Source organism: Cucurbita maxima, unplaced genomic scaffold (genome assembly GCF_002738345.1).
Source record: "Cucurbita maxima cultivar Rimu unplaced genomic scaffold, Cmax_1.0 Cma_Scf00058, whole genome shotgun sequence".
In the NCBI taxonomy this organism is placed as follows: domain Eukaryota; kingdom Viridiplantae; phylum Streptophyta; class Magnoliopsida; order Cucurbitales; family Cucurbitaceae; genus Cucurbita; species Cucurbita maxima.
The window spans coordinates 548,884-563,308 of NW_019272074.1; the positions used below are offsets into that span (position 1 = coordinate 548,884).

A 14,425-nucleotide genomic window follows, 5' to 3' on the forward strand; every position below is an offset into this window, starting at 1 on the left:
CAAAGAATCCAACAGACGTGATGACAAAATGTGTTGATGTTTGAAAGTTGAGGTTGTGCAAAACCTCAACTGGTATGATGCAAGATTGAGAATGAAATTCTTGGTTGACTGGATCAGTCTCCAAGTGGGAGATTGTTAGAATATGGAGCCTGATGCCTAGATTTAGTAGAAATATATTTGGAAGATATTTTGTAAAGATTTGATAGAGATATATATGGTAGATATTTAGTAAAGATTTGATAGAGATATATTTGGTAGATTATATCTCGTAGGTTTAAATCTTTGGAAGCTATATTTAGTAAATTGAAACCATATATATACCTCATTAGACAATGCTCTCAGAATGTACTTTTCTTCGTTCTCTGTATTCTCTCTTGTTGTACATACGTGAAGTCATCAATAAAACCTTTAGCCAATATTCTTTCTTGAATTTTCTCTCTCCTATTCTTTGTGTTCATTTTAATTGAGTGTGTGCGTTGTTGAGCGATTCTAATAGTTATTACAATATATCTTGTTATAGACGCTTCAATTTGATGCCGTGAACGGTACATATTTTGGGAGTTTAACACTTAAACAATTACAAATAAATGTTCCTTGTTAAAGAGTTCAAAAACTTTTTTAAAAAATAAAAAGGAAACTTTCCTTTTCTATCCAAGAGGTTATTTCATTGGAAGTTTCTTTTGGTTCATGTTTATTTATTTATGTTTTTGCCCCCTTTCTTTGACTAACATGTTGGGGACCTACAGATTGGCAATGATATTTCTCAATTTGTGGGACCTGTCATCTTGAATAAACTTCTTGAGGTTGGTGGGCCTGTCTTTCTTTCTTCCTTTTTTTCTTTTTCTTTTTTGCTTCCTTTCCTCTACTTCTTGCTGGTTCGTCACTATATTCTCTCCTCTTCTAAGCATTTGATGCCTGGTAGTTTTTCATGTGAACTTACATCACATACCATTTATCATCGTTGATGATGCTGATGGGAATGCCAATTAGTTAAAGCCTCCAAGGAATATTATGCTTGTCTAAATTCTATTAGTTGTTCTTCCATTATGAAAACGTCCGTTTAAATTCCTATGAAAAAGAACAATCTTCTATATTTGGTCGATCTCAGGAGTATAATATATAGTACAATTGTGGGGCAATAAACCTCTTTGTATTTTTCTTTCTTCCAGTTGAATAATTTTTTTGATAGAACTTTTCACTGACGAATAAGAAAGCTACACAATGGTAACAACTTACTAAAGGAGAAGGAACATCAAACATCTCAACACGAGGAATGACCAGTAGACACATTGAAAAGATATAAAATAAACTATACAAACTATACGTATCTTGAGACCAGCCTTGAAACCTGGCAAGTCAACCCAAAACAGTAAAAATAACAAATATTTTGACCATATAATGGACCCTTCAAAAGGTACAAGAATTTTCTTAAGCTCCAAATATTTTGATGGATAAGATTAATCGCACTCACATTAGTTGGAGCAATATATGATACAAAAGTGTGGGGAACAAATAGTTTCCTCTCGAACATCGAATGACTAACAAAATTTGAGCACCAACCATGTCACATTTGGATCAACTGGTTGTAAGAAAGTATATTACATACTACATGCCTTCTTATCTTAGTTACCACACCATTGAGTTAAAAGAGGATATATCAGGGAATTTACATTTTCCTTATTATGGTAACAAAACTTTTCATTAAAGTAGGAATTTACATCATCTCAAAAATTTACATAACAATGAAAGCCTCGATTACCTTTTAGCACATTTTCCTAGTGAAGTGTGTCCCTGTATATCGTTCTCATATTGTTTCGAATACCTGCAGTCCATGCAACGTGGAGATCCATATGGAATGGGTTACATTTATGCATTCTCAATGCTTGCTGGAATGGTAAGACCCAAATTCCTGTTTTATTTTACCAAATCTTTGCATATCAACAAGTAGGTATGCACTTGATATTAACATATCTTTATCACGGCTTCAAAAGATGGTAGATCTTATTATTCAGATACTTGTCCTCACTGTGCATGTTAACAATTATGGAGGTGGTATTTGAATATCTAATATTTTAAGCAGATGAAAGATGAAATAGACTGTTTTAAGGTTAAAAAATAGGTCAAATCTGATTGTGGTTGGTATGCTGAAATTTTGTTTGTCTTGTGAAGATGCCATAAATTGTATTTTGGTCTTGACTGGGTTACTAGAAGAGTTTGGATGATCTTTTTGGCAATGCTGAGGGATTGATCTGGTAGTTGTGTGATTGATACAAATGTGTACAACCTAATTATTCTTGAATAAGAGCCATGTTAGCATACTATAAATCCCTTGATACTAGGTAACAATAATTCTAAAAAAATTCATCCACACTAGGTAAAAATACAGATAAATTAGTGACGTCAACTACTTTTCTTATTTAATGGGATTACGCAAATATCTTCTTGTTAGAAGAATGGCACAAGTATTCCTTAAATCAAGCCTCTCCCTTGAGTTGAGGAATAAATATCATCTATTCCCAGCTTGGATATGAACTCATGAAATAATAGTTCAAGCTATCTCTCAGACGATGCAACTTCAATTCAACAATTTCGACACCAACCCTTTTAATTTCAACGTGTCATCAATTTAAAGATGTACTCTCTCAGGTTCGACTTCAACAGTAACTATGAGCCGAATAAACTTAGCTAAGGTGGAAGATCGATAACTATGAAGGTTTCAAATAAATTTAGCTAAGGTGGAGATTGGTAGCTATGGAGACTCTGAATAAATTTGGTAATGGAAGACCGGTAGCTATGAAAGCTCTGAATAAATTTGGTCAAGGTGTATGATTAGTAACTATGAAGGGTATATCAATTAATTAGGCCTCCTAGAATAGAGTCTAGAATAGAATGACTCTCTAATACCATGTTGTAAGTGAAAAATTATCTTGCTTTCTTTTATTTTAATTTTCAGAGAGGTTCATCAATCCCTAGATACTTGGTAGCTATATATATGAATAAATCTCTAAATACTTGGAAATAAAAAACTAAATAAACCCGTATATACTAGGTAAGAATACAAATAAATGAGGAGGTCGAGAATACAAATAATATAAGGAGGTCGACTCCTTCCCTTATTTAATGGAATTACACAAATATCTCCTAGCCAGAGGAATTACACAAATATTCCTTAAATTAAGATCATTCCTTTGACACTCTCCATAAAGCTGAGGAATAGATATTATCCATTCCCAGCTTGGATATCAATTCGTGAAATAGTAGTTAAAGCGATATTTCAGACAATGCAACCTCAATTCAACTAACCAACGATTTTGATTCCAACATATTTTTGATGTAAAGATGCGTTCCCTCAAGTACGCCAAGACATGACTTCAAGGGTAGCATGAAGGTTTCGACTAAATTTGGCCAAAGTGGAAGATTGGTAGCTATGAAGGCTCTGATTAAATTTGGTCATGGTGAAAGATTGATGGCAATGAAGGCTCTAATTAGATTTGGTCATGTTATTCATAGAAGTTCACATAAGTTTTCGTGTATGCTAGTAATTGTTTTTAGAAATTTCAATTTGCTTGTTTGATTTATGTGCTAACTCCTCGATATGCTCATTTTCTGCATGAATTGCATGCCTCAGAATATGTCACGTATCTAATGGGTTTTTGCTTCACAGCTCCTTGGAGTATTATGCGATGCACAATATTTTCAAAACGTGATGCGTGTTGGTTTTCGATTGAGGTCCACCTTGGTAACTTTCCCTTTCCATTTTATTTATTTTCGTCAATAAAGTTTATTTGTAAAGTCCTTCGATCTTAATCTGTCAGAATATGCTAAGACATTTTTTAAGCTATCGACGATTAAAATATCATTATCGATATTGATATTGGGATATCAATGTATATATCAATAAGATATTGTTATTGATAGATATTTCTATTAACGAAAAAAAGTTATATAAGTATTTTAATTAATATTAAGTTGTTTTTACTTCCAAACTAAGTTATAAGCCTTGTATTAGTATTTATTCATATAAATATTTGTTAAACTTCAATACATTATTTTAGAAAAATTAATTCATTTAAAAAACTTAGTTCTATTTTAAAATCTCTTTGATAAATATTTCAAGTTCCACTATTTGCTTGTACGTTTATATACTTGATTATTTATTATAATTTTGTAGTTAATCTAAATATAATGCATCTAACATTATATTTACATGAATGTTAAGTTACCTGTTTGTTTGGTCATCGAATGTTCAAATTTATGTCTAATATTATCTAAAAGGTAAAAAATGTCTAATTGGTTGGATTCCCAAACTTTATTTTTCATGTCTAAAATATTCTTGAACTTTAAGTATTCCCAACAGATTCATAAACTTTCAATTTTTTATCCAATAGGTCTCAAGATATATTTAAAATTTTTTAAAAACTATTTGTTCTATTATACATAAAAGTTAATGGTGTCTAGTTGAATTTTAAACTTTTAATTTTGTTCTAAATAAATATAAGAAATTTTAAAACATCGAATAGATTGAGGCCTATAAGACACAATCAACTTTTTTAAGTTCTAAATATACCAAAGACCTATTGGATACATAATTGAAGGGTTTGGATGCAATTAAAAATAAGGATCTATTAAGTTCGTGGATTAATCTTGTAAGTTAACCTTATATGAATTTGTTCCCTTCCTAAGGTATTGGACCTACCACTTGATATAATGTCTTTATCAATTGAGTTATACTCGAGTTGGTGTTAAAGTACTGTTATTCGATATTAAACCAATACCTACACATCCAGTTAATTACAACCTTAGTTTGACAACTTGAACTCAAAATGAATTATATAAAGCCGGCCCCCCAAAATATATTCTTTAGATTCTCCCCTGTATTGATGGATACGTTAATCCTTATTGACGACTTCAATATTGAACAATTACGTATGGGAAGATTAGGGTTTGTATGATTTATAGCTTTTCAATGTCTTGAATGTGTCCTTTATTTTCCTGTGACATTAATGGTACTTCAATTTCTTTCCCAATTTGTAATACAAGAAGCTTAAATAATTATTTCCCCTCATTAAAATGGATTATCCATGTGCTTTTATTTCTAAGGAAACAATGAATAATTTTTTAATCCACAGTGAGCTAGCTGAAACGTGTTAACATTTTCTCTTCCAAATTTAGTTTGGTGGTGTACGAAGACAGTGGTTGGATACCATATGTAACAGCCCAAGCCCACCGCTAGTAGATATTGTCCTCTTTGGGCTTTCCCTTTCGGGCTTCCCTCAAGGTTTTTAAAACGCGTCTGCTAGGGAGAGGTTTCCACACCTGTATAAATAATATTTTGTTGTCCTCCCCAACCGACGTGGAATCTCACACCAAAAATCTTTATGTTGTTGTCTAACAAAGCTAGAGTTAAGAACACTGGGCTCGTTTGAAAGGGAAAATGAACCTAAGATCTTTGATGAGGAATTCTGGTCTTTTTGCGAGTTGGGTACTTTATTCATGTTTGTAATTGCTCTTTTCTTTGATGCTTTATACAAAGTTATTTGGAAATCCCTTTCCTTTGTCAAGGCAGCACATTCTATCCCTGGTATTTATCCTGATACAGGTTTGCTTGTTTATATATCCTTTTTTAGGTTGCTTCTGTTTTCCGCAAATCCTTGAGGTTAACTCATGAGGCACGCAAGGAGTTTCCTACTGGAAAGATAACCAACTTGATAACCACCGACGCTGCGACACTTCAGGCACATTTTAAGTTTCATCTTTTTTTTATTTATATATATATTATATAGGCAATATCAAAAGCATTCTATGAGTTCTCTTAGTTCTTATAAAACACTCCGTTGAAATTAATGTCAAAATGTTAGGTCTTTCTAAAATATCAAAGCTTAGAGGATTTGGCTCAATTAGATTAGTTTTACATTTTGTGCTAACAATAATCTATTTAGACAATAGTATTTATTTGGATGAGTCACGAGTTGTAAATAAGAATTAAATGTTAGAAAAGTTCATGTTCTCATAATAGGGAAAGAGACCCTGGCTGTCAAGTTCTTATTAAAATTCTAAAACTTACACAATTTATTTTATTTATTGTCATGCTTCGTTGGTCTTGATATCCAGGAGATAACCCAGTCACTTCACACGTTATGGTCAGCTCCCTTCCGTATTACGATTGCTATGGTTCTTCTGTACCAGCTGTTGGGAGTTTCTTCCCTTCTTGGTGCACTGCTGCTATTTCTTTTATTTCCAATACAGGTTTGTACTTAACAATTTTTCAACTTGAAATGGTTTCTAAAGGAAGCGTATTGTTATGCAGTTGAAAATATTACTATTTTTCACTTAATGAAATATATGCAAAATTGCTGTTCCAAACCTCATATAGGCAAAGACCTTATATATACGCAAGAGGAAATGTTGATGTAGGATTCGTGGTTAATCTTCGAGAATTCCTTAGTTATTTCTTTTTAGTTTCCTTTTTGGATTTTAGTTCTTCATTTGCCTTTATTTGTATATAATTAGAAGATTACCCTCTTGTATTGGTTTCACAATGAAGTTGAGTTTCAGATTCTTGTAGAGCATTCTTTTCTTTTTCCTGTTTATCTCCTAGGTTAAACCAATTTGGTATTTGGGCAAGCACTTAGGCCAATGTTGGCTGTTTTGGTGGAAGATCAGGAAACTCTTGTTTATGTCGATCGCAAAGGGGAGCTTTGTCAGCTAGGCCAGTTCAACTACCTACATTTATTTACAAGATGATACTTTGTCAAGTATTCTCTTTTCAAAATTAGATAGGAAATTTCAAGAACTTTTCCAAGGAACGGAGTGCTACAACATTAGAAGAATATATTATAGATCACGATCAAGGGAGGCGGAAGCCGCTTCAAGAATGCACCTAAATTCCCACATCAACCGTGAAGCCTTAGAGGAAATCAATAAAGGGGTGGTCGAAGTTCAACATCTTTTAGATTATATTATAGCGTTTTCGAATGTTTTACCACAAAATAACATGAATTCCAATTGAAAAGAATTGCGAGTATTGTAAGGAGTGTTCAAACAAATATAAAAAAACATATAGAATTGAGAAGATGAGATTGAAAAAATCCTAAAAAAAAGAAAAATAAAATAAAATCGCTCAAAAGCATTTAAACGTGCAAGATAAGTTTGAAGAACTATGGTTGAAGTTATGGAGTGAAGAAAACGAAGGGGAAATGATGAAGTTGAAGACAGGAAGTTGCAGATCTCGTGAGTAGAGAAAAACACGAGGAAGAATAAGATGGGATGATGGCATACACTACCCTAAGCATAGAAGAAGACAAGATATAGGAGGAAGAAGACTCATTGGCTGCGATCCTACATGGTGCTCGTCGGAAAAATCTCATGTTTTGTACTCCATGATTTGTGCGACTTGATCTGTCACTAAATCTGTTATTTCTTTAAACAATTTGACTCGTATGATGGTTATTTCAACATAAGAAGTGTGTGGTTTCACAACCTCACTGAGACAAAGTAGGTTGAAACCCCCAGACACAAAACAGACAAGGGGCGACTTTCAAGTGGCGCTCATCTAGACACATGACGGCCAACGTAGACAAATTCCATTATGCAAACGAGGACAGTGCATCATCCAACACAACAAGAGTCGGGGTTTCGATATTAGTTTCAATATGTAGTTTTGGATTTAAGTCTGTCGATATGAAAAATGGAAGCTCACCAAATTTGGTGTCAATCGGATACTCGACAAACGCTCTACGGGGCCATATGACCGCTTGCCAAAATAACATCTACTCCAAAAAGATCGGAAATGCCTCAAAATGTACTATAGAGAGAGGCATGGTGTCAGCTCTCCACCACCTAGGGTCCTATGGCCTGAGCGAGCTACTTTGTAGCACATGCATGTATCATAGTGAGGGCGAACGTTGTGAAACGAGTGTTTCGGGTGACTTGACCCCGAGTAGAGGCAACGTCGGGCCGGATGACTTGGCCTAGTGTAGAGACAAGTCGATCGGGTTGTAGAAGATTTAACATGCATGCACAAGCAATGTGTGTGGCCTATCAAGCTTAGATTCTGCACGTGTTGTGTTCGGTTGCTGAAGACAAACCTCACTTAAGGTCCGACGAAGCCACAAAGGGGGCAAAAAGTGAATATGGGGCTTGGGTTCCCTTCAAAACTTGTCGTGAGCGTGTCAAGATCACAACGCCGCACAATTGAAAAATGTACGACTGTGGCATGTGGATCGATCCAATTCCAAGCCCAATCATTTTCTTAATAAAAATTGGTCCAACCCACATGCTTCAAGCCCATACTTGTTACAGATTTGACATGACCCAATTTATCTTTGCAAGAATATTTTTGCAGTAGTGTTCAATGAAGGAGCTGGCAACGATGTTTTATCTCTAAGCATAACTTGAGCATGTCATTCCCATCCCGTAATGCTGTGTTTGGCCTCGCCGATTTCAAATAATAATTTGACGCCAGCTAGGTCCAGGATGAGTTAGAATTGTCACTTGCTATTAATGATTCCCATTCTTTTGGCCTTCCTTATTTGTATAAATAATTTGTGGAGTTTTCCCTTTTAGTAAATAGGTCCTAATAGAATAAATAACTATTATTTAGGTGAAAGGAAATCTTAGAAATTAAAGAAATTTTTTTTATGATACCTTTTTTATTGGGAAAAAAAAGAAAAAAACCCTGTGATGTTCACAGACCATCCTAGAGTTCTTGGTTTCCATCATGTAGACCTATTTTTAGCCTTGAATTAAGTTTTGTCTACATTGCTTTGTGTACTTACGATCTGTATGAGTGTATGTTCATGTAATTGCGTTGACATATTAAGTAACAGGTTTAATACCATTTCAAGATTACATAACATTTTATGTTATTATGTTTTGTGATGACAGACACTTGTAATCAGCGAATCACGGAAACAGTCCAAAGAGGGATTGCAACGCACAGACAAGAGAGTTGGTCTCATGAATGAGATTTTAGCTGCAATGGACACATTGAAGTACGCAATATAAGAATAAAATACTCCTTATTTTATTATCTAAAACTTAACTCATAATCTTGATGGCTCTTGGAAATGGATTAGATGTTATACATGGGAGAAAAGCTTTCAGTCGAAAGTACAAAGTATCCGAAATGATGAGTTGTCATGGTTCCGCAAGGCATCACTTCTTGGAGCGGTATGCTATAACTGTTTCTAGTTGTATCTTTTGTACAAAATTTTTACACTTAAATATTGCTCCCTTACATTTTAATTCTGGAGTTTCAGTAAAAGGAGTAACACAATGTTTAGAGTTTAGGGCTCTTCTGTTTTTGTACTTGAATTTTGTGAACTTCTTATCTGCAACAGTTCCTCTTGCCATCGCCATTGTGGTTTTGACTCGATTTTGTGGTCGTTTTTGTCACTTCCTAACCGTAGAGGAACTCTAGTTGCGAAGCAGTGGAACCCTTAGGTTGTTTCCTAGAGCTTCAAAACATTGACGAGACCAAAGGTTTAGGTAGGTTTTGGATTTTAAACCAATCACCGAAGCTGGTAACAACTTTTTTTCTTCCATGCTTCTTGAGTGACCATTTTTCAATCCTCAAATAAAAGTTTGAATCCTTAAAAAGGTGTGGAAACCTCTCCCTTACACACTCGTTTTGAAACTAAGAGGCTAGCGGCGATACGAAATATGCTAAAATGGATAATATCGGCTAGCAGTGGGCTTGAGCTGTTATAAGATTATTAGAGCCAAACACCCAGTGGTGTACCAGCAAGGACGCTGGGCCTCAAGAAGGGGTAGATTGTGAGATCCCACATCAGTTGGTGAGGGGAACGAAACATTCCTTATAAAGGTGTGGAAACCTCTCCCTAACAGACGGGTTTTAAAATTATGAGGCTGACAGCGATACTTAACGGGCTAAAGCAGACAATATCTGCTAACGGTGGGCCTGGGCTGTTACATAGCTAGTTTTTTTTATGTTTACTAGGATCACTTGTCCAGCATGTCGATTGTTTCTTCAATGTCCATTTTGATGTGGTGAAATAGTATTCTCATATCTGCTATACATGGCTATATAATTTAATAATCCTTAAGGAATTTAGATATGGAGTGAATTCATATGAATTTTCTCCATTTGCTACTTCTTGATTTAACAATTTTACTTGATTTTGCAGTTAAATAGTTTCATACTGAATAGCATTCCTGTTTTGGTGACTGTGACTGCTTTTGGATTATTCACTGCTTTTGGGGGAGACTTGACTCCATCTAGAGCATTTACGTCACTTTCACTATTTGCAGTGCTTCGGTTCCCTCTACTCATGCTTCCTAATATAATAACTCAGGTTCTGTTGTATGCCTTTCCATTTTTATTCTTTAAAATTTTTCTGGCTTGGATATGTGACTTACATTAACTTGTATATGGTCTCTACAACGACGGTTGGGGTTGTTGACACTTGAGTTTCTTGCTTATGCTTCTTACTACTACCTTTCTTTTAATGGGTGTAATGTAACATCACTAAATCATTTTGTTTATGTTTGCGTCGGAGCTAATTTCATGTTACTTGCATAAAATGCCTATGCAGTTATGTGATTTTTCATCCCTGCACCACAACTAATTAGGCATCCAGGCTACTGACCACTGTAGCATCCATTAACACTTCCTTCCATGAATGGTTATAATATTTTACTATTATTTATTAATTTTTCTCTGCTGAATTTTAATGAACTTTCTTTCATTATAGGGATTTTTAAAATTGGATATAATTATTTCTTTACAGTAATTATAAATATTGAATTAGCTTGCTATTTTTTCCGATTGTTTTGAAATTACATATCCTTTTATGAAAGACTAACTAAATCTTAGATACTAGTAACAGTGAATCTAAATAAATCCCTAGATATAGGAAATCTAAATTAGGGGATGATTACACAAATATTCCTTAAATTAAGGTCATTCCTTCAACTCTTATCCTTCATTGAGGAATAGATATCATTCATTCATAACTTGGATACTAACTCATAGAACAATCAACTGTAAAGTCATTTTGTTAATATCTTTGCTAGTTGAAGTTGTGAAGGCACAAAACTAATGCATACTATCCTCTTCTCTCATTTCTCTATGATAAATGTCGATTAATTTGAATATGTTTTGTTCCATCATGATGGATCAGATTATGTGCAATATTGATAGTTGATTTGTCGTTGTTGCAGTACAACTTTATCACACTTTTTCCTTTAATTGGTAAATCATCAAGGATTATCTTCAACCATAAGAGTTCACATCATCCTGATGCTATAGCTGAACTAGCCACCACATTTTGCTTTTTGCATCTCCATGTTACTAAATTACCTCCAGAGTAGTCAGCATCAATATAAGCTTCCAATTCAAAGGAATTGTTTCGTTGGAATAAAATTCCTTTCCTGAATCTCTTATGTGGATCCATTGGTTTGTTGTAGGTTTACATTCAATTTTTCCTATTCCCGTCAATAAATCTAGTCACATATTTCTGTTTTGATATGAAAATACCCTGAGCTGAGTATGCTACTTCAATACCGAGGAAGTACTTTAGCCTTCCAAGCTCTATCACAAACTCTTAGTTTTGAGATTCGCTATGTTTTCCCCTTAAGAGAGACTTCAAAGGATGGTTCATGCTTGGTAAATGTGACATCAGTTGAAGTGTAAGACTTTTTAGATGTAAGGTCTTTAACATTTGTACCTCTTTATGGTCGAAGAATATCCTAGGACACATTTTATTGCAATCAGGTCATGTTTACCTCTCTGGGTGCATCCAAATACATGGGCGGTGAGACCATTTGATGTTCGAAAGTGAGGATGAAACTTGTTGAGGACTTCTATTGAGCTTAAATTATTTAGGACACGAGATGTGAGATGATTAATCATGTAAGTTGCATTAAGAATTGCCTCTGCTCAGTAAGATTTTGGCAAGTTTCTATTTAAAATCAATTCTTGATTAGTGTTTAAAAGGTGTCCATTTTTCTGTTTTATTGTGGTGTAATAACTTACGAAGAATCATGAAGAATCATGGATAATGCAGAGATCGGAAATATGGGGATAAGGTTCGAGTGAAATAATCTATGGCATTGTCAGTTTTAAATGTTTTAATTTGGACTCCAAATTGAGTCTCAAATCATGAGTTGAAGGAAAGAATAATATTATTAACATTTGACTTTTGTTTGAGAAGGAATAGCTATGTGATTCGAGTATAATCATCAATTAATGTGAGAACCCAACGAGCACTAGAAATACTTGGAACAGTTGAGACCTCCATATATCACTATGAATCAAATAAAGAGGGATATCTTTTATTTTGACTAGTGGGAAAAGAGACACAAGTATGCAAATTCACATATATCACATTGAAAATCATAGACTTGAAGTCCTAAAACAAATTTGGATACATAATTCTCAAAACTCTAAATGAGGGTGAAACATAATTCTTAAAACTCTGAATGAGGGAGGACCCATGGGAAACTGATGTAACCTAATTCCATCTTTATTAGAGGAACCAAGAAATGACATCGGTACATGGTTGGTTGTTTTCTTAGGTAATTGTAAGTAGTATAGCCTATTCAATTTCTTAGAAAGTTCAATCATCTATTTTGAGTTCTGGTCTTGAAAAACACAATATGACGAGGAGAAAATAGCTTTACAATGGCTGTCGTGGGTAAACTTTTGTATGGAAAGTTGCCTATTGGATAATTTAAGGACTTGAAGGACATTTTTAGTGTACGAGAAATAAATACATTGTCTATTCCTACAGTGGTGGCATTGGCTTTATTTGCCATTGTAATTTTTAGATTACTCGGCATAGTTTATTTATATTTTAAAAAATTGTAAGGGATCATATAATCAGTTGCACTAGAATCTATCATCCAAGAGATAACCTGACTTATAATTGAAGGGTTTTTACAGAAAGTGAATGAAGACTTACCTGAGATTGTCAAGCTATTGGAACTTGATGGTTTGTTGAGTGAGTTCAAGAATACCTTCAATCTCTCAGTCTCTTCATTATTAAACTACTAGTCCTCCCCACTAGTGCCTTTTATTCTGATTTGGACTCCACTGCGATGAATGCTCGTGTTTTCGACATTTATCCCTTATTTCTCGAACTACGAATGAATGCAAGTATGCCTGCAAATTGATGGATGGATAGATGAATGAATTGATATCGGGCTTGCTACTGCACTTGTGGTGAATGAAGCTGGGAATGCTAATGCTAATGCTGCGGCCTTCGTGCTGTGAATACTCTTCTACGTGATTATTGATTGCCATACATTGCTGATGCAATGCTGGAACAATGATGTTTCAATGGTGAAGGGTAGTTATGAAGACTTCAAATACATTTGATCAAGGTGGAAGTTTGGTAGCTATGAACGCTCTGAACAAATATAGTCATGGTGGAAGATCGGTAGCTAAGACTACATTGATTAATCTGACCTCCTAGAATAGAATAGCTCGGATACCATGTTGCTTGTCTAAATTAGTTTGCTGTTTTTTTATTCATTCTCAGAGAGTTACATGTCCATTTTATAAGGGAGGAAAGCTAACTAAATACTAAATACTATTAATAATAAATCTAAATAAATCTCTAGATAACAGTTAATCTAAATAAATCCGTAGATGCTATGAATCTAAATTAGAGAGGTGATTACCCCAATATTTCTTAAATGAAGGTCATTCCTTGATATTTTGTTTTACTATGATTAATTAGTTCTGGTTACTTACCCACTACTTTTGACCCTCAATCATGCCACGCTATCTCATGCATGTTCTGCACTATGTTCCTAATGTGCTAATGTGCAACAATACACCTTACCCACTAGCCTTAGATAGTTGCTTGCTCAGTTGGTAGGCCTTTAAGCAAGTAGTTTTGCATATAGTTTAGCATGTTACCTTCAATTTATCATGTGAATAACAAACATTTGTAAAGCTGCGGGCTGTATGGACATGCTTGTTCTTTTGTTTTCTTCAAATGTACTTTTTGGCTATTAGATTCTATTCTTTTGGAACTCATGCATGACCTTATCTCTTTTTATAGTCCTTTTTGGTAAGCTTCAGCAACAGTAAAATATCTTTTTGTATATCTCTAACTTCTATTATGATAGGTAGCTTCAATGTTAAGCAAGCGACATTACAGTTATGATGTTATGGTTTTATTTCTATTATGTTACTTAAGGAGCCATTGATTGACAGGTGGTAAACGCTAAAGTATCACTAAAGCGACTAGAGGAGCTACTTCTTGCTGAAGAGAAAGTCTTACTTCCAAACCCACCATTAAATCCAAAACTTCCGGCCATCTCAATCAAGAATGGATACTTTTCTTGGGATTCAAAGGTACACTCTCTCCTTACAAAAGTTCTTTCTTTTTTTTTTTTTTTTTTTTTTTTTTTTTTTTTTTTTTTTTTTTTTTTTTTTTTTTTTTTTTTTTTT

At 34.2% G+C, this 14,425-nt stretch overlaps 1 protein-coding gene across 5 annotated transcripts in view; it reads left to right on the top strand.

Annotated features, from left to right (window-relative positions):
• LOC111471790 (ABC transporter C family member 2-like) overlaps nt 1-14,425 on the top strand; it is a 39,772-nt gene that overhangs the window by 15,469 nt on the left and 9,878 nt on the right. For all 5 annotated transcript variants that reach the window (XM_023117454.1, XM_023117452.1, XM_023117451.1 and 2 more), the window contains 9 exons: nt 747-803; nt 1,829-1,894; nt 3,665-3,739; nt 5,628-5,735; nt 6,112-6,246; nt 8,887-8,993; nt 9,078-9,171; nt 10,149-10,316; nt 14,189-14,329. In XM_023117454.1, the coding sequence (XP_022973222.1) occupies nt 747-803; nt 1,829-1,894; nt 3,665-3,739; nt 5,628-5,735; nt 6,112-6,246; nt 8,887-8,993; nt 9,078-9,171; nt 10,149-10,316; nt 14,189-14,329 (951 nt within the window). The remainder of the gene's footprint in view (nt 1-746; nt 804-1,828; nt 1,895-3,664; nt 3,740-5,627; nt 5,736-6,111; nt 6,247-8,886; nt 8,994-9,077; nt 9,172-10,148; nt 10,317-14,188; nt 14,330-14,425) is intronic.